At 40.4% G+C, this 21,300-nt stretch overlaps 2 protein-coding genes across 2 annotated transcripts; one reads left to right on the top strand and one right to left on the bottom strand.

The window, feature by feature from the left end:
- Window positions 1–460: 460 nt before the first annotated feature.
- LOC105052799 (inactive TPR repeat-containing thioredoxin TTL3) lies at window positions 461–6,132 on the top strand (the record flags this gene model as incomplete). The annotated part of the gene is made up of 7 exons (XM_010933724.4): window positions 461–1,482; window positions 1,993–2,188; window positions 2,718–2,890; window positions 3,110–3,443; window positions 3,534–3,738; window positions 4,141–4,247; window positions 5,732–6,132. Coding segments are annotated over 7 exons (2,184 nt in total), but the record flags the coding sequence as incomplete, so codon positions are not given.
- Window positions 6,133–16,890: 10,758 nt separating this feature from the next.
- On the bottom strand, window positions 16,891–19,864 carry LOC105052800 (large ribosomal subunit protein uL3c). The gene is made up of 2 exons (XM_010933725.3): window positions 19,168–19,864; window positions 16,891–17,379 (listed from the first exon to the last, which is right to left on the bottom strand). The coding sequence occupies exons 1-2, from the start codon at window positions 19,769–19,771 to the stop codon at window positions 17,090–17,092; spliced, it is 894 nt and encodes a 297-aa protein (XP_010932027.1). The 5' UTR covers window positions 19,772–19,864; the 3' UTR covers window positions 16,891–17,089.
- Between the last annotated feature and the right edge of the window lie 1,436 nt (window positions 19,865–21,300).

Below are 21,300 nucleotides of genomic sequence, written 5' to 3'. Positions count from 1 at the left end.
GGGTGGGGTGTCGGGTGGCTGGCGGCCCCCCGTCTCTCCCGCCGGTTGGTTGAGATCCAAAAATAACCTTTCGCGCCTCAAGCCTCCTCGCGGGCAGCAATTCGTCAATTTACAGGCAGGCCCTCGCCTTTCCTCCGGTCTCTCTCTTTTTGATTAGTAATTAATTAATTCTGTTTTAGAAATCCCAATCTGTCCCACGTCCGCTTCTCCCGTCCTTCACATAACAAACGCCAGCTCCTTGACCGAATTCCCTTTCCTGTCCCTTCGTTTTCTATTCTTTTCTTTTTCCCCCATCCTCCCTTCTCCCTCCTCGTCCTCGTCCTCGTCCTCGTCCTCCCTTGAAGAAGGCAAAGAACACTTCGTAGGCTGGAGTCGCGTCGTCTCTCTCTCTCTCTTCAAATTGTGATCCTTTTTTTCCTTGCCGGCCTTCTTTTTTTTTTTTAACTTTTAATTATACATATATCCCCTCCAACCATGGCTGCGATCAACTTCTCCCACCAACTCCCAATCCCTTCTCTGTGTCGTTCATGCCCCCCAGGCAACAACGGTAAATAAGGCTCACCCTGTGCTCGTGCAGAGCGCCTATGCTTCGTGCACGGGGAATGGGAAAATATTTATATTAGCTATAAAGAATAAAGAAATGGAAGACGACCCAAAGAAAGCGTCGTCGGGCTGCGGTCTCCTGGTGCTTTACAACAACGTCTTCCGGCGGCACAATGCTTCGTCGTCCCCCCAGCAACAGCAGGTCCCCTCGGCGAACCCTCCCAAGCTCGCGCACTCCAATTCCAAACGCCAGCGTCCGAAACCCGACAACAAGCCCCCCAATCTGCCAGTCCCCATGTCCAAGGCCATGGCCGCCGCCGCCCCAGCCCGCTCGACCAAGCCGCTTGCAGGCCCTGCAAGAATGCAGAGCCTCGGCCTGTCGGGCGAGCTCGACAGCATGATCCACGACCACCAGCGCAGCAAGGGGAGCAGCGCCCTCGTCCGCGCGTCTTCGGGAAATGTGATGCTGTACGGGAACCTCGGGAACATCCGCGCGCCCGGTGCCGTCACCCCGAACTGCAATGTGCTCGATTACCTGCCCAGGACTTCCGGGGAGAGGGCTTTTAACGGCGACGGAGGGAAGCCAGGCAACAAGCCCAGCCGTTTTGCAGGGACCGCCATTGAACCGGGGGCGGCAGCAGCAGAAGCCGCCCCGGCCCCTGAGGTGCTGTGCCGAGCTCTGTCGAGGAGATTGGATCCGGAGGAGCTGAAGGAGATGGGCAATGAGGAGTACAAGGAAGGGAGATATGCCGAGGCGGTGGCGCTGTATGATCGGGCGATACTGATGGATCCGGACAAAGCGTCCTACTGGAGCAACAAGGCTGCCGCCCTCATGGGCATGGGCCAGCTACTTGAGGCCGTCGGCGAGTGCAAGGAAGCGGTCAGGATAGATCCTTCTTATGCCAGGGCACATCTCCGTCTGGGTACTCTTTACCTCAGGTGGTAATCTAATAAGATAAATTCTTAAAATTGGATGCTCTCATGCACGTAATTCTTCCTTCCCTTTTTTTTTCCCTCTTTCTGGGTTCATTTTGCATGCTTAAATATGTACGCATAAACTAGCGCCAGTAAAATGATAGATACCACACAATCCATGAAGAAGTAGATGCTGGACATGAGTTCTGTTTCTCCTTCTGTCTCTTTTGCAAACCTAAGCCCATCATTGCCTCCATTAATTGCTGCAGTTTTTCTAGTTTAACATCATAGTTTTGTAACATGTGGCTATTGATTTTAATTTGCAATAACTGTAGCCTCACTGACTCTGAGGGTTCTGTTGTTTCTGTTGATGTGTATTCGCATAAAACTCCACGACTTCAGTATGATACTCAGTAAAAGAAAAAATTGACTAATTTCGTTTTGCATCAACTTAAATTTGTTTAAGACTCGCAAAGTCGACTACCATGTACTCTTTCTAATTCCAGATCTAAAACATCTACTCATATTTTTCAGATTGGGAGTAGCTGAGAAAGCAATTCATCACTACAAGCTAGCACGAAAAGAAGCCAGCTCAAATGACATTGCGCGAGCACAGGCTCTCCAAACCCATCTCTCCAAATGCAATGAAGCGCGGAAGCTGAGGGACTGGCAGACGGTGCTAAAAGAAATACAATCTGCCGTCTCTGCTGGTGCTGATTCTGCTCCACAGGTGTTCATCCTTCACCTTCAATTCCTTCTGATCACGTAGGAGAAGAAATCACCAATCAAAACATATATGCTAGGACAATTTGCTACACTATCTCATGCTCCTCAATCTGAACCGGTCATGGAAATTTGCTTTAGGATTTTTTTCCTCATCATATACTCAAAGTTTATTCAAATTGTGCGTGTTTGCTATAGCTGAACTCGTACTCAATTCTTTCGGGTAAAAGATTTTTGTAATCAATTACTTCACTAAGCGGTCCAGACTCAGATCCGCCATCCGGATGATCTGTAGTACATGGAACATGCACAATATGATGAAGCTAGTGTTAGCTGCCCGTTAACCTCCACCCCACCACATCTCTAAACTTTCTGATGGTTATATGGTCAGGAAAAATCAGTTGGATGCCCAAGTGTGTTTTGGCTCGCGGTTGTAGTAGAGATGATTCATAGTCCCAATCTGTTATTTATCTTTCTCTTTCCTTTCCATATTTCCTGTAGCCTAAATAACACAGCGCTTTGTTTTGTCCTGAAAGGTTATTGCTTCCAAAGCAGAGGCCCTCCTAGCGCTCCAAAGACATGATGAGGCGATCACAACATTAATAGATGCACCCAAATTTGACTGTGATGCCTCCACAAAGTTTTTCGGCGCTTCTAGTAATGCGTATGTGCTTGCAGTCCAAGCACAGGTCGACATGGCAGCTGGAAGGTTGGTAAAGGTTTTGCCTGAATGGCAGATTTATGTCATTAGCAAGTGCTGTTTTGTTTCTATACCTCCTATTCTATTGCACATAATGTTCATTTGGAAGAACGCCTCTCTGAAATTTGGAACTGGAACATCCCCGCTATCAAGACTGTGCCAGTAGTGGGCCGCAGTTCACCTTGTTACACCAATTGAGAATTTATGTTTTCATTTTTGTTCGATAAGGTTTGAGGATGCGGTTGCGGTGTCTCAAAGGGCTGCTCGACTTGACACAAGCAGCAGGGAGGTAAGTTCTGTGGCGCGGAAGGCTCGAGCTGTGGCGTCAGCTCGATCGAGAGGTAATGATCTCTTCAAGGCATCCAAGTTTAAGGAGGCTTGCGTGGCATATGGTGAAGGCTTTGACCATGACCCCAACAATGCCATTTTATTTTGCAATCGAGCCGCATGCCGATCGAAGCTTGGCCAATGGGAGAAGGCAATTGAAGATTGTAATGCTGCTTTAATCATGCGCCCTTCCTACACCAAAGCTCGTCTAAGGAGAGCTGCCTGCAATGCAAAGGTAAGTTGGTTTCTACAGTTCTTTGGCACAGATCGAAACACAGACTTGGAGAAAGAAAAGGTCGAGTCTTGTATCTTATTTTCTTGTTAGTTGGAGCACTGGGAAGCATCCATACAAGATTATGAAGCATTACTTCGTGAAATGCCGGGAGATGAGGAGGTCAGCAAGGCCCTGGTTGAGGCTCAGCTCCAACTTAAGAAGCAGCAAGGAGATGACATCAAGGATCCGAAACATGGAGATAATTTGGTCCAAATCACCACGATAGATCAATTCAGACAGTACACTACATCACCTGGTAAGCATCGATTCTTCTTTTGGTGGATTATTGTCCCTGACAGAATGGTGTGCTTCGACATACAAGAAGCAAAGATGCTTTTAACAATCATGGGAGCAATTTAGAATTCTAGATTGCTTTTTTTTTTGAAAAGATGGCCAATGTGGTTGAGTTGCGCGTTGGAGAAGGTCTGCAAGGTTCTCAAGAAACTCAGAGCTCAGTCTTTGCTTGCTGAATTGATTAGATTTTTTTTTGCATATTATTTGGGCGTCCCAGGCTTTTCTTGAAAATTTGAAAATCACTATGCATCTTGTTCTTGGCTTGGTAGCACAAAAGATATTTCCACAGATTAGCTTTCGTTTGAAATCTTCTTACATCAACACATCTATGTAGTGATAACTTTGGGCATCATTTTGCTTGCAGGGCTGTCCGTGGCACTGCTATTCAACCAATCAGATGAAGCTTCCAAACGGACAATAGTTTTCCTGGAGCAATGCTGCAAGCAATATCCTATTGTGAATTTCCTTAAGGTCTGATGTTCTATACAACTTTTTTTTTTTTTTTTCAGAATTGAAAAACTAATTCACACAACAAAATATATGGTACTGGAGCCTTTTAAAGAAAATTTGTGCATCCAATGTGTGGGAATCAAATGTAATGTGCATGAACACAACAGAAATTTCTGGACTTTCAATTTACTGGCAAAAACAGTACCACAGAGGCATTTTTGCATTGGATATTGGAAAGAAGAGCAGGTATCAGGGGTCTGATATTAGATGGAAAAAAAAATAATTTCTATTAAAAAAAAAAAAAAAAAAAAAAAAATTACGGCAATAATTATAGATATACGTAAGAGCAATAAAATATCATAATATGTCATTATTTTTTTTATATATTATAAAAATTATTCTTGACCATTGGAAATAAACAGGGCTGAGCTGGGTGGTGAACGATGAGGCGAGGTGATATGAGGAAGAAATGAAGTGAACATAGACAAAAGGAAAATGATGAAATGATATGTCATCCCAAAGAACTCTCGTTCGCCTCTTTTGGTACTCTTTCTAGATTGCGACACAACATACTCCTGAAGAGTGGCTTAATTTGTTGTGTACGAGTTAGTTTTTCATCCATGACATGATGTTTTTATTTCATTTGGTACAAGATTGAAAATTTATGAGGGTTTGGCAAGTTGATCCTTCTAGTTTAGATTGCCTTGAAGTATCCAGTTTGGCCATAGGGTATTCTTTTCGACTCTATCTCATAAAAACAGCTGGCTGTCGCACGTAGGTGATCAATCTGTCCATAGAACAATAAAAAGAAAATAAACTCTCGGCTTCATAGCTCCTGATTGTTAAAGACTAAAGCAGGTGCCCTTTCCCCCTTTTCAGACAACAGAACAGAAATATTTGCATGCTGATGTGGATTTTTTTTTTCTTTAAAGAATGGTCTAAGGTCATCGGTTTTTAATTGATTAGCCGCTGTAGCATGATCCAACATTTAGAGCACTGCTTAAGTTTTCTTGATACGTTAGATAATCCCCTCCACAGTACTACAACAAATTTTATTACTGATCAAATAAATTTTCCTATATTTTCTTGTCATTTAAGTGCACTATTGTTTCGCAGCCATCGAGTTAATTTGTTCCATTGGACCATAACTTTGCATTGAAACAAGGATACACCGGTTTCTTATGTTACCTTTCCTTATATTGTAGGCCAGTCCACCAGCTTGTATTTGATAGGCTGAGTCGATGGTGGTCTATCCTGAAAGCTGATTTCTGGCTTTGGGCTCCTTAGGAAATCCACCTTCTGGTCTGTATCTGAGACCAGTAATAGAGGCTGGCCGTTGTTAGTTTGATGACTTAGTGTCTTTTCTTCATGGGCCATGATCATCTTCTTTGCTGGGAAGACCACCTGGGAGATCATTGTCTTATGTTATAATTATCTAACTTCTGATAATTCCTTTCGTTGGTTGCTGTTCTTTATGGTGCTCATTTTTATGCTAATGTTTATAGGTTGATCTGGATGAAAACCCCTACTTAGAGGAGTACGAGAGCTGCGTGCCAGTATTACAGATATACAAGAATGGTTCCTACGTGAAAGATATCCGCGGGTCTGACCATGATCAACTAGAGAACTCCCTCAAAGTTTTTAACAGTTGAAAAATACAGGGAAAAGAAGAGCAAAGGAAAGGCCAAATGAGATGTCCGTTGAAACCATTCAAGGTAAAAGGTGAAAGCACCAGGGCTGGATCAGAGGCCATGCACAGCCATATGGTGGCAACTTATCATCATCTCCTGCAGTCACTTCACCATGCATGAAGAACAGAATCAAAGTGGACTAAATAGAACGAGAAATAAAGCGACTTGTACTCATTGTCATCGTAGAGCTTGTCATGTAAACATGAATATGCTTCGCAGGACCTAGAGAAATATTACGTATTGGGTAATGCTACGGTGCTTCTGTGCGCAAACTGCTCCATGACAAATCACTGGCTGTTCCTTCTTTGCATTTCTTTTTGCTACAACGGTCATGTATTTGTGTGTCCCTGTGCTTTTGCTGCAATATTCTCTCAAGCTAAACTATTCCAGGGGTCTTAAGGCCCTAAATGGATCGGTCATCACAAGCCTGGCCTGAGAGAATGCTTGTTGGATTGCAAACACCTCTTGCGATATGTCAAATATTCTAGGTCCTCTCAACTAGATTCAAAGTTTAGACTGTGACCACAAACAACATCCTCCAAGAGCTGCTTGCATGTTGGGATGGTATTCGGGAAGTTAGCATGATTTACTGGTAATCAAACAAGAAAAGGTCCAGGCCATGTTATGGATTTAGTTGGGAAGAAGATAAGAGAACTACTCTGATGGGCTTGAACGATTGAAACGGCCGGAAACTGGGGAGGAGCTTCCTACACTGCTTCTCTTTCCTTCTCAACCCGACTCAAATGTTTGGCAGCGATTCGAGAGAGACCCAATGACCTCGGAAAAAAGGAGGCCCTTCCTTCTTCTTGTTCGCTGGAGCCAGTCGAGGAGGAGAGAGGATCTCACCCTACTCTCTATCTCTCCTCAGCATTCCTTCGATTTCCTCTATCTCAACCCTTAACCTTCTCTACCTTCCCTCTGGTCAATTGTTGGTGTGCCACCCCCCCTTCCTCATCGCCAGATTTCCTTTCTTTTCCGAGCTCCTCGCAGGCCCCTTGCTGGATCCTGCTCGCGGCAGTTCATCCCGATGCCCGGCCCCACGCCGAACCCCCGCCGCTTGCCGTGGCCGAGGTGCCAGATTTTGAAACAGAGCATCCCCTGTTTTCCTGAAACCGGGCCATATGTGGCCTCTGGATTTTTCCTTCCACCCGACCACCTTTCCTGTTGCCTGCATCCGTCCACCGAGCAACCGACCTAGGGCACCTTCAGTTGTGGACGAGACCCTGTATTCATGGCCACAAAAGCCCTCTTCCTTCCCAGAGCTGAGAGGCCCAAACCTCTCGTGTTGGTTCACAACCTAGTCACCGCTCGATCATCAGAGTTCATGGCGGATTCTGCCGCTTGATTAGCGGCTTACTAAGCCTAGACCCCCTTCTATTCCCTATTCCTCCACCTTTGGTCGTTTGATCCATTAGATCGCCACTATCTCTGTCACCGCTGCTTGACAGGTGGCTTCTTCTCCCACTCGAACAATATGTTCTACACAAAACGCTGCTAAAGAATTCTGGAATACGAAGAATTACATCTCTCGGGAGGCTAGAGTACTTTTGCACCATTGTCGAGCTCATAGAAAGTTTAATGACTGATGCTCTTAGCTGCCATTACTTGGAGATACCGGAGGCAGCGCAACTCCAGGCTCTTCAATGGAGAACCTCCTCTACTCAGGCGGTCGCACGCAAAGCTCTGTTTCAATCTGCAACTCCAAGCAGCTTGCAATCTTTGGAGCGATCTGGCCGAAGGCCAAGAGAGTCCCTTCTTTTCAATCTGCAACTCCAAGCAGCTTGCAATCTTTGGAGCGATCTGGCCGAAGGCAAAGAGTCCCTTCTTCCTTGGTTAGAATTTTGGAAGGAGAACTCAAATTTTCTTTGGTCCCAAAGATTCTTTAAGTTTTGATTGCGAGTCTAGAGATTTTTTTTGCGAAAATGTGGTGTCGAAATTTTATATAATTTTTTATTATTTTAATTTTAATTATTTTACTTTTAATCATCGCTGATTTTTTTACTTCACTGTCCTAACGGTCAATCCACCATTTGACCAAACGATCATGTTTTCCATACGGACATACCTTTCTTTGACGGATAGCTGCCGTTGCTTGGAGATGCGAGGCAGCATAACTCCGACCTTTTTCTATCAGCGGCTGGTCCGGAAGATCATAAATGTCCAATTCTAATCCTATAATTATATTTTTTAAAAAAAATATTTTTATTTTATCTTCATTTAATGATTAAATTTTATTAATTTTTTAATTTTTAGAACTACAACTTCAAATATTTAATTCTAGAACTCTTTCTTTGATATTTTTAAAAAAATATTTATTACAACGATGGTATCATATCAAATTTGTAATAAATCAATAAAATTTTTTATATTTCATCAATTATCGTGTATTACATTAATTTTTATGGATATACCTCACATTACATCTTGTATTTCATCAATTTCTAATTTTTCATTGATTTGTTACAATGATGACATGGTATCACCGTTGCAACGAATATTTTCTCGATATTTTTGTTCTTTTCAAAATTATAGTAGAAATAAAATAAGAGGCCAACACCGACGCCCCTCCATCCAAAAATCTCGTTGGTGGTCGGCGGCCCTCCAATTGACGGCCTGACGTACTTTCAGTCAGAAGACATCAGTTCATCAATGATCAAGAGAGAGAAACTACTGGCAAATCGAGATCCGATGTTCCTTTTTTTTTATTTGAAAATGAAGGGCTTAGGGCCAGCATCCGGCACCACCACTCGTCAGGGTACCCACCGCATGCCGGATGGTGCTGCCGGCCAGATGGCCACATGCAGTAACAGCATGAGTGGAGGAGGCCACAGGAACAAGAACCATCGCCCTCCTTTTTTTTTTCTTTGGATCCTTAGATTGGACGCAAATCGTCGGCCCTTCAACGGCTGCTAATCCCAATCGCCGTTGGAACTTCCTCTTCCATGCCGGCAACCGATAGCTTACACAGATGGAAGAAGAGAAGAGGGGATGGCCTTCGTCCCTCGTCTTCCTAATTTTTTTTTTAATTTGTTTGGGATCTAGATCGGAACAACCGACCCCTCCCTGTCGGCTTAATTTTTTAATTATTTGGGATCTTATTCTTAATTTTTTAATTTTTTTTAAAATTAACTATATATGATGTTAATTTAACTATGTACAAAATTAATTTAATTATGTATCATATTTATTTAACTACATATCATATTAAATTAGCTGTGTATCATGTTAATTTAACTCTGTACAGTATTAATTTAACTATACACAGAGTTTATTTAACTGTGTACTATGTTAAATTAACTATATACTATATTAATTTAACTATGTGTAGTATTAATTTAAATGTGTACAAAGTTTATTTAACTATTTACAGTGTTAAATTAACTATATACGATGTCAATTTAACTGCATATATGGTTAATTTAACTGTATACCATATTTAGTTAACTACGTATCATATTAAATTAATTATATATCATATTAATTTAACTATATACAATATTAATTTAACTGTATGCAGAATTCATTTAACTGTATACACCATATTAATTTAATTATATACAGTATTAATTTAACTATGTGTAGAGTTTATTTAACTATATGCAGTATTAAATTAACTGTATAATATAATTAACTGTCAATTTAACTGTATGCAGGGTTAATTTAACTGTGTACCATATTCAGTTAATATGTACCATATTAAATTAACCATATACTATATTAATTTAATCGTGTATGGTATTAATTTAACTATATGCAGAATTTATTTAACTATATATCATATTAAATTAACCGTATACCATATTAACTTAATTGTATGTAGTATTAATTTAACTGTGTACAGAGTAATTTAACTGTGTGTCATATTTAGTTAACTGCGTAGCATATTAAATTAACTATGTACTATATTAAATTAACTATATACAGTATTAATTTAACTATATGCAGAATTTATTTAACTATGTGCAGTGCTAAATTAATTATGTAGGAAATTAATTTAACTAAGTACCATATTTAGTTAACTATATATCCTTTTAAATTAATTATGTACAATGTTAATTTAACCGTATGCAGGATTAGCTTAACTGCATATCATATTAATTTAACTGTATACCATATTTAGCTAAATATGTACCATGTTAAATTAACTATGTACTATATTAATTTAACTGTGTGTAGTATTAGTTTAACTATGTGCAGAATTCATTTAACTGTGTGTCATATTAGTTTAACTATGTGCAGAGTTCACTTAACTGTATATTATATTAATTTAACTGTGTGCATAGTTCATTTTTTTTATTGGATGGAATCAAATTTTATATTTAACAAGGGCTAAACTGTAAATTCTCATAAAAACTTCATTTAGTAAATCGGGTTCGAATTTCGGGTTGAAACCCAAAACTCGAAACCCTTTAAGGGATTTCTCCTCCTTCCTCACGATTAGGCGGCGGAGAATAGGGGGCCAACATCGGTGCCCCTTTCGCCCAAAAACCTCACCGACGATCGTCGATGCCTCCAATCCATGGCCCGATGCATCTTCCAACCAGAAGACACCAATTCACCAGCGATCAAAAGAGGAGAACTGCCGGCAAACCGAGATCCGACGGTTTCCTTTTTTTTGTTTGAAAACAAAGAGGTTAGGGCCGGCATCCCGCAACACCATCCGTCGAGGTAGCTATCGCATGCCTGGATGGCACCGTCGGTCGGATGGCGACATGCGATAACGGCATGGGTGGAGGAGGAGGCCACGGCCGTAGGAACCGTCGCCCTCCTTTTTTTTGTTTCTTTAGATCCTTAGATCCAAACGCAAATCACCAGTCCTTCATCGGTGGCTGATCTCGGTTGCCGTTGGAACTTCCTCTTCCACGTCGGCAACCGATCAATCATATGGGCGGAAGAAGAGAAGAGGGGACGGCCTCCATCCCTCTTCTTCTTAATTTTTTTTTAATTTGTTTGGGATCTAGATTGGAACCACTGGCCCCTCACCATCGGTTTGTATCAGTGGCTGTCGGAGCACAGGGTTAGGGGTCTTGAAGCAGCGCACGATGATGAAGAGCGGCCTCCGCCATGGCCAATACCTTGTGAAGAAGAATGAAAAAGAGAAACGAACGAAAAATAAAAAAAGACGAAGGCAATGGGCAAGTTGGATATTTTTTAAAGCCAAGTCGCATCAAAACTAATGGGTTACATTAAATAGGGATCGGGAGTTACAGTTTTGGTCAACAGAGAGTTTTCGTTAAAGTTAGGTTAATCAGGGGATCGATAATTAAATACCCATATTTTTAATCCATAACGGGGCACCAATAAAGTGGTTAGTTCAAAAAATTATAAGAGCTCAACTCCAAACTACTACAACCATATTTTCGACCCATGGTGAGGTATCGATATGGTAATTAGTCCTGTAAACTATCATAACCATATTTTCTGTCTGTGATAGGACATTAACATGACTAGTCCAGAACACCACAACCCATCATTCAGTCACACAATTCAAATTTATACTTATCAAAAAATTATAAATATATGATAAATGATATAATATATGATACATAACTTCATTCCATTCAAATTCACACAATTCATTCCATTCAAATTAGGATTAATAATATATGATACATAACTTTATATAGAGCCATATATATACTTATCAATAAGTATATAACATCCAACTATCAAAACTACATAGAGCAAAATCCTCAATGTATAAAAATAATATTTATATAAATAGATGATCAATACCTAAAATTCTTATCCCTATTATTGCCAAATCTAGATATTGTATCATTAGTCTATGCCTAGCATGTCCATCCATATAAATTCAACTCATGCTTAATCAACCAACAGCACAAGAAATAATAAATTAATATTAAATTTATATTTTTAAAGTTTTAATATCTAAATTATTTTTAATCCTCAAATTTTTCAATCCTACCTAATATATGACTAATTTATGAAAAAATTTAAAAATTTACCTTCATTTAAGAATTAGAATGTCAATCTCCTTACTCAACATCTTTTTATCCACTTGATTGCATGCCCATAAAATCAATTTAATATTTATAAAATTTATAATATATATATATATATATATATATAGGCATTGCAATGATGCTCCGTTGGCCATGTGTCTATATGTTTGATATGTGTCCATGTGTTCACTTCAACATGCGGATTACTGACACATGTCCATAGTTGCTGGGCAACTTTGGTTCAAAAAAAAAAATAAGGGAGCTCCGAAATGTGTCATCTCGCGACGTCCCACGGTGCCAGCACGCTTCCGCACGCCCATAGACTCGACCTTGCTGTCAAATGCGACAAAATCCGACGACGCCATAGGCTCAAAACCAATTGAAGTCGAGTGAACTTCACTATCGAACGCCGACGGAGAGATAGCGGCACCGCCGACGGAGTCCATCATGGAGCCGGAATCTTCGAGCCATCTTCGAGCCAGAGCGGCCGGTGAATGGAGAGATCGCCACCGCAATAGAGGTCCGGATCGTGGATCCGAACGCAGGGCGCCGCGAATCGTGCCGATTCTGCTAGGCATGGCTCGCCGTCAGAGGCACGGTGAAGGAAGAGGCAGAGGCGGCGGCAGGAGAAGATGGGGATAGGAGTTTCGATAGGCCGGGAGGAGAGATCGACATAGAGGAGAGTTCGCGGACGGGCGGTGTGATAGAGGAGACGGGCGCGAAGAAGGTACGAGAAGAGGAAGGAGGAAGGAAAAAATAATAAAATATTATTTTTTAAAATAATAAAAAAATATAATATATAATAAATAAATAAAATATTAAAAAAACATCATGTGCAGTATATGAAGTTATAAACTAGTAATAAAATAAATTAAGGAGCAAATCTAAAATGCAATAAATGATAGTATCTCAATAACCTAAGATGATATTTGGTACCCAGCTACTTTAGATTGCCAATAACGTAGATTATTAATAATTTAGATTATCAATAATATTGATTACTGTATTTGATATATGTAAGTGATGTTGTAGTAAAATTATTAAAAATTTTAATTGTTATATTTGATATGATAATTAAATTATTGATAATATAATATTAAATTTTTAAAATATTTTAAAAATAAATTTTTAATATATTAAAATTTAAAATAATTAAATTATTTATTTAATTTTTTTAATAATAAAAATTATTTATTATCAAAATAGATAATTTGATGGTTATTATTATTATTATTATAAAAATTGAATAATTTTTTTATATTTTTTAAAATTTATTATTATTTTTATTATTTTATTTTTATTATTTTTTTCTTTTCAAATAATAAAAAATAAAAAATAAAAGGGGGACGATCTGATCTAAACCCTTACACCCTCTATCTTCCATATTCTCATTATAAAATACTACAAAATTCTCCCAAAAACTAAGAAAGGAACCCTAATCTCGTTCGCCAGTCATGTTATGAATCCCAAGCAAATAACATCGGAGCCCAATCGCCAGGCCGCGCCGCCTCCAGCGGTGGTGGTGGCGGCCGCGCAAGCGATCCAGCCATCCTCTCCGTGCTTCTTCTTCTCGACCGCGGCGGTAGCGGCGAGACTGGGTTCCCACCGTCGGGTCGCGATCGCCGTCGATCTGAGCGATGAGAGCACCTACGCCGCACGCCACACCTCGACCCCCCCTCCCCCCCACCCCGGCGGCCCCCGGTTGCTCCACGCACCCTACCCCAGCGACACCCCACCCGTCGCGCCTCCGGCACTGGCCTCCAGCCATCCGCGCCTCCTCCCACCCTCCCGCGCCTCCCCCTGGACCCCCGGCGAACCCGCACCCCGCGCCCCCACGGCCGCCTCCATCGCCGACCTCACCCATCCGCGCCGCTTCCCTCACCCACCCCACCTTCTGCTACTGCTCCACCACCTCGCGGGTGAGATGATGGAGCTGTCGGTTGCCGCCACTGCCACCTCCTCCTTCCCCGTGGTGCTCTTCGACGGGGAGCGAGAGGTCGGCATCGGCACCGTCGCGGTCCACACCACCTCCTCCATCACCGTCGTGTTCTTCGACATCGAGCGGGAGTGGGAAGCCGCTTTGAGGATGAGTAATTACGTCCAGAAATTTTATTATAAGATTATCAAAGTATTAGTAATCTGGAGGGCCACTCTTTTTGTTTGGTAATCTAAATTACCCTCTCACTGTGAAGATGAGGAATTACGTTTAAAAATTTTATTATCAAATTATCAAATTATATTCAAAAATTTTATTATAAAATTATTAATATAATAATAATTTGAATAATTTTTTTTTTTATCCAAATTATCTTCATGAGATAATTTGGATTGCAAAAAAATTTGAATTAACAATTCAAAAAGTATATCAAATATAATAAATTAAATAATTATATTAAATTATCAATAATTTAGATTGATTGAATGTAACTTAAGTGGTTTAGATCAGAATAACTAATGGATCATTGAACAAGTTAGATAAAAGCAAAAGGCAAGATAGGGTCATCGATTATAAGTTTCAAGGATGTCCAATGCTGATTGAGTGGAGCTCAAAATGTAGGATAATAATAAAATGGTTAGTCTAAAATCCTTTATTGGCTGTTAACTTAGGGTCCATGGAGTAGGACTAAGACCCACTATTTAATCTCCGTAGTCAAGTCGAGGAGAAAGAAAAAGGGGGAGAGAGAATAAGAGTGAGAAGAAAGAGAAGATATAAGAGAGAGAGAAAGAGGAGAGAGCTCTTCTCTCTTATGCGAAACAACGAACCTCCCTCTTCTTCTTCGCAAACACATCAACAGAGAGGCGAGCCCACGACTTATGGTGGTGCCGATAGTGGTGGTGGATGTCTATTCAGACATATCCTTCCGATGGCATCATTATTAACCATGGTGATCGATGGCAGAAAAAGAACTATCAAGATATCAACCCAAACAAGGAGATTCATGTGTTTCAGCTCACTGACTGACAATAGAAGCTCATCTATGGTAGTGGAACTTGCTAGAAGTTTGACCAGCACTCCAATAAAGACCTCAGGGCCCTCAAGATGAAACAAAGAAGAAAAACAAAGAGACATGGAAAGAGAGGACGTATGTGTTCGGATAAATCCGGTGATTGGTCGGTGGTAACAAAGCCGACAATTGGGCTCTTGAATAGAATTAAAAAAGAAGAACAAGAACATACTTGAGGGAAAAGCATTTCCTTGACTCCGGCATTGAATTGAGGAAAAAGCAGTACCTTGACTCCGGCATTGAATTGACGGTGGCTTTCCAAGCCCACTCCATGGAAAATCAAGAAAAATCCAAGGGTTTCGTTGGCGTATGATTAGAGATGGGAGGTGATGCATAGAGGGTGGAGTTAGGGGCTTTCATAAATCAATTCTTAGGATTTTCACCAGAGTCCAACAAGCCCTAGGACTCCTTCCATTGGAAGTCCTCTGCATCAAGTGCCAGCAATATTAGGATTTGATAGTCTCTTATTATGAGAGTTTTGAGTTATGAAAATCTTTTCTTTTCAGAGCCTGTTTGCCATTGTTTGCCAAATATCTCCTTAATAATGGATTCAGCATTTATAGCATATTGAAGAACAACTGTGAGGACTTTGCAATGTCACAAGATAGGTCTGCTCATAGCGAACTCTTTCAGCAAGGGACAAAGTGCGCAGCTAGCATCCTTACTGCTGCTGCTGCAAGCAAGGCCATAGCATCTTCCCCTCTTCATTCTCGACCACCAGCGCTAGTGAGTTGGCAGTGCTAACTAGTGGCATATACTGCATTGGTCGGTATGTGTGTGATATTGGAGTTTAGGTGTTGTTAAGATCCCTGTCAAGAGGCTAGTTTCCAAGTAAAGCGTGGATGAGCCTGAAGCAGCACCAGTCAGTGGAATATCACGCAAATTGTCTTCTGTTGAATAAATCGAAGGTTAATCTTAAGGGCTTCATTCACCGTGAATTATGTAATTTTATATAAGAATTAAATGGTGAAGACGGGAATAAAAAATGTATGCAATGTGTCTAGTACATTCTGATGCATGTTCTTCACATTGTGGGGAAAAATCATGCATAAACTTGTGGCCGGAATTCTTGATTGCTTGACTCCGGGTCTTTTTGTAAGATTTAAACAGAAAACTTAGCTCTATATACGGTATGTTTCCATTGCATGCCCCATCTGGTAAAAATATTCATCCCCATCTGATGGCTAAAATCATGGACCAAGAAACATCCTGAGATCATGCAAATAGAGAGCAGAGAGATTTGCACCAGCGATGTAGGCAGATCTTCTGAATCAATCAAATTATCATATATTGATGCTGCTAATTTTCTTGTTCATTTGGGGCATTATTCAAAAGTCAAAATGGAGACGAGTTTTAACTGACAGACACCATCTGCAAGAGTTAGAAGCATGCACTCCAGAAAAAATGGAGAAAAAGAACTCAGAAGCTATTGATCATTTGTGAGGCAAAAAGTGCTGGAGGTTAGTGAAAAGTTCATATTTTATGGAATCGCCATTATTATTCAATGTTACAATGATCAAACAACCCAAAATTACCATAAATATATTAACAGAATGAGCCAGAAATGCATATCACTGGAGATAAGAGGCACTTGGGCAGCATAGGCATTTGCCATGAAGGCAAAGGGAGCTCGCTGTCACTGAAGAAAGAAGTTTGTGTTTTCTTGATGCACCAACAAAGGACACGAAGTTGTAAACAATATCACCTGGATGAAAGCACCCAACTTACAGAACTTCCACACGCACGAAACCAGAAAGGAGAAAAAAACAACAAAACACATACAGAACCCCATTGGGCAAAATGTGGTACAGATGGAAGTCATGCAACAAAATTCCATTATTACCAATTTAACCACCCACATTTAGCCACTGTTATTAGTCCATTTATTGCCCAACAAAAGACTGCAAGTCCGTGAGGTCATTGATGTATAAAACAAATGCTAAGAGAAGCTTTGTTCACTGATCAGAACCAAAAGATGCACATGCTAAACATAAACCCAACCTACAAGCAACGATAAGGCACATGAGCCTGCACATTCCCTTTTTCATATCCATTCTTTCGCATAGGTCAAATTTGAAATTTGATTGTAATTCCACTTAAAGACTAAATGTAGAAAGAAGCAATCAGAAAAGAACTAAAAAGGTGGACAATAAACTTACAAAAAAGAAAAAGCTTACAGCCTACAGATTAGTATGCAGATGCTAATTCTTGGGTATGTTCTTGCCAACGATCTTGGTAGGTGTAATACGGAGAAGATTTCCAGGTTTTCCGGGTACAGCTCCTTTTACCACGACGACTCGTAGTTCACTGTCTATCTTGACAATCTTCAACTTCCGGATTTTAGTTTTGGCATTTCCCATCCTTCCAGGCATTTTTTTACCCTTGTACACACGGCCAGGAGTGGTTCCAGCACCTATGGAACCCAAGGCTCTGTGACTCTTAGAACCATGAGTCATTGGCCCACGTCGGAAATTGTGCCTTTTGATTCCACCTGCAAGGATTAAGTGATGAAATGAGGGAGAGTATTACATAGTGCTCATATCATTAATGAGCACATCCCACTTGTGATTGAATGGGTTTGTTAAATTTGTTAAACATAAAATCATATATCTAAACTTGGTTAAACTGAAAGATTTTATCATAAAAGAAATAAGAATAAGAAAATATGCATGTTTATAATGTAAAGATAAGGAATGAAACTTCAAGTCTGCAGACCAACAAGCCTTTAGAATCAGCTGGACTCTATATATTAGCCAAGCATCCTAAGACAATGTTGTTGGTTGTGCTCATTATTAAATAACAAAATCAGTGCATATGCAACAACTTAGTAGACTACACAAATCATAGCATCACGCCTTACCGAAACTTCATGGAGTACACAAATGTATTTGAAAAACAGAAAGCCTGTCCCTGAGGCTGCAAATGCCTGGGTCACCGATAAATCTAGTACCAAGTGCTAAGACCTAAACCAGCTACGATATTCAACCAGTAGGGTACTAAAGTAGATCCAATTTCTACCCAGCACCTTGATGCAATACAATCTTAGAAGACCAAAGAATGAAGAGAAGTGAAGGCAAAAAACAAGACTCAGTTGAGAGAGTAATAATTTCTGTTTGTACACAGCTCAAGTGATAAATGGAATGAGAACTGGAGAGAGTGGAAGCACAGTTGGTCAAAATGTTCACCACCATAATTTAGCGATCACCACTTCTAAGAACCCAACCTCATCAACCCCACAAAAGAAAAGAGGGGTATAGAACCTTTCTACTTCGGCTGATAAGAACTCATTAAATCAAATTACTAATATACAATTACACAAAATAATCTTCACATTTGGCCAGTCTTGCGAAGTGGCTACAGTTTTGATAATAACCTTGGATTGGATCAGATTTTTGTGAAGTCACCAGAAATTGACCTTTATAACTAACGAGAGTATAAATATATGGGATCGGACTTGCATCAACTTGGAATAATCTCATAACTGAAAATGCCCAGGAATCTTAAATTTACATGCCAACCAGACCTGACCAGTTTGTACCTGAACAGTGGGAACTTAAACTTCAGATCCTAATCTAAATGGGTCAGGGATGAGATAAACCTGCAAATTTTTGGGTGAAATGTGTCCTACTATGCAATACTTGAACCTTTATCTAAATTATCCCTCCTGAAAATAAGCTTTGACAATGTTAAACACTGTTTGAGGACATCTTAAATGATTTCGATGCTGCCCCTGTTCTTTGTGTAATGTTTCAATTAACATTTTCAATTTTTGTTCATCTTGTAGTCAACCATCCAGTAAAGCTATAATTTAGATTTACTAGTTCTAGTGGCACAAACGACTATATAATGCTGGAAGAGATCTAACTGGTTCATCCCTCTACATCCAATCCTATCTAACACATCCTTATTTATTTTTTTCCAACCTTGCGATATGTTTGAGGAATCTCACACCCTTGGAATCTAATGATGTCCCCCACAAATTGGATGCCAAGGAACAGAGCAGACAATCTATTTCAACTCACAATCTTGTAAGGCTGCAGCTTCTTTTCTCAGTCATGCATCTTTCCAAACAAATCTAGATATGCCTGCACATTTCCTAACCCAAAAGGTTCTTCCAAAGTAAAGAGCACCCAAAAGCTAATAACAATCCACCATAATCAGACGATCAGATTAGGTTGCTCGATGAAAGAGGAATTTTTTTGAGAAAGAATTTCGGTATAAGTGTATGATGCCAAAGCTATCCCTTCAATAGATTAATTTAACCTGCTGTTTGTTTTACCTTGAAATCCCTTGCCGATGGATTTGCCGGAGACGTCGACCAGGTCGCCCTCCTTGAAGAGATCCTCGACAAGGAGGCGCTGGCCGGGCTCGAAGCCGTCGACGCACTGAAGGCGGAACTCCTGGAGATGGCGCATGGGGATGGCGCCGGCCTTCTGGAGGTGGCCGAGCTCCGGGCGGGTGAGCTTGCGGTCGCGGACGCGGCGGTAGCCGATCTGGACGGCGTCATAGCCATCGGTGGCGTCGGTCTTGACCTGGGTGACGATGTTGCCCTCGCGGAAGCCGACAACCGTGACGGGGACGACGGTGCCATCGGGCTGGAAGAAGCTCATCATCCCCAGCTTCGTCCCCATCACTCCAACCCCGGCCTCCATGCTCATCCTAGTGACCCTTGATGCCCTTCCGCCGCCACTCCAACCCCGGCCCTCGATCGGTATTGTGGTCCTCAGCGAAAGGGAGGAGCCGAGGAAGGAGGAAACGACGGAAAGGCGGGAGAGGGTCGGGCGAGAGAGAAGCGAGACCGAGATGTGGGGGTTTTGGATCGGCGCGACGGCCGACGACGAGGAGGAGGCGGAGAAGGAGAGGGGGCAGCAAGAGACCGCCATTCTCGTCGGTGCTTGCAGTGTAGCGCGTCGACTTTACCTATCAAATATTATCCTCCTTCGAGAGCGAGGACTGAGGCGGCGGCTTTTGTTATCCTCTTCCGGTCGGGACGGCGACCCACTTTGGGTCGCATTTTTGTTAATTGGGCGCGTTGGCATTTACCAATTAGGTCTCTCCTTTTCTTTTTTTTCTTTATTTAAAATAAATAAATAAATAAATAAATAAATAAAACACCCTGGCTCTACACAGAAATGAACCACTACTCCAAAATCCAAATTACCTACGCGCCCTAAAGCCAAATAGCTCACGCATTTTTTTCCCCTTATTTTTCCCTTTTCGGTTGTTAAAACAGGGGGCGGTGGCTGTGTAATGGAAATGTAACAAAGTTTACAGGACACCATCCAGTGAAACCGGAAAATACGGTCCAAACAAACAAATAAGACTCGTGGTCATGCCTCCGGTCTGAAATCAGAGATAGAATCATGACAATCACCATATATTTATAAAAAAAAAATTTCACAAACATACAAAATATCTCATCACGATATCATAAAATGACAATAAAATAAAATTTAATTAATTAATATTTAATTTTAATTCAAATAATTAAATTAAATATTTTATAAAATAAAATTATATAATTTTTATCAATTTAAATAAATTTTAATTTAAAATAAAAATATCAAATTTCGCTTTAATTCACTCTTTTATATAAAATCTTCAAATTAAGCTAGTCCTTTAAATTTATAAAAAAATAAAATATAAAATAATAAATTAAACAATCCAGTAAGCAATATACATTTTAACTAGATCAAACGAATAATAATAAAATAATAAAACTAAGCATGCAATATACATCAATAAAAGATATACAATACTAATCAAATAATATCCATCCAAATTCAGTCTTTTCAAAATTTATTTTTTAATTTATTTTCATTCATAAATCAATATTTTTCAAAACATCCGATTCATCTTGATAGTCATAAATTAATCAAAATATCACCATATAATCTCCACTAGCAGGGTATCAATATACCAGCATACAACCATCATTGATAGGATATCGATATACCAATTACTAGCGCATAATTTCTACTAGCAGGGTGTCAATATACTAGTGCGCAATCCCACTAGTAAGGTGCCGATATACTAGTCCATAACTCTAACTGGCAAGATATAGATGTACCAGCACATAACCTCTACTGACAGAATATACATATACCAGCATATAACCCCTACCGATAGGGTGTCGATATACTAGCGCACAACCCCGACTGTAAAAATATTAATGTACCAATGCAGAATTCTCACTAGTAGAAGATCGATATACCAGTGCACAATCCTACTGGTAGGATGTCGATATACTAACGTATAACGTTCACTGACAGGGTATTTATGTACCATCGCACAACTTTCACTGACAGAATATCGATATACTAGCACATAACTCTCACTGTCAGGGTGTCGATATATCGATGTATAACCTTTCACTGGTAGGGGTATCGATATATCAATATATAACCCTCAT

The sequence above is a fragment of the Elaeis guineensis genome, chromosome 10 (genome assembly GCF_000442705.2).
Source record: "Elaeis guineensis isolate ETL-2024a chromosome 10, EG11, whole genome shotgun sequence".
In the NCBI taxonomy this organism is placed as follows: Eukaryota; Viridiplantae; Streptophyta; class Magnoliopsida; order Arecales; family Arecaceae; genus Elaeis; species Elaeis guineensis.
This window is presented reverse-complemented; position numbering and strand designations above follow the sequence as displayed.

Coding starts and splice junctions, on each gene's coding strand:
- LOC105052800 (XM_010933725.3), bottom strand. CDS start 19,771: ATGGCGGTCTCTTGCTGCCCCCTCTCCTTCTCCGCCTCCTCCTCGTCG. Junction 17,380..19,167: donor CATCGGCAAGGGATTTCAAG/GTAAAACAAACA, acceptor TAATCCTTGCAG/GTGGAATCAAAAGGCACAAT.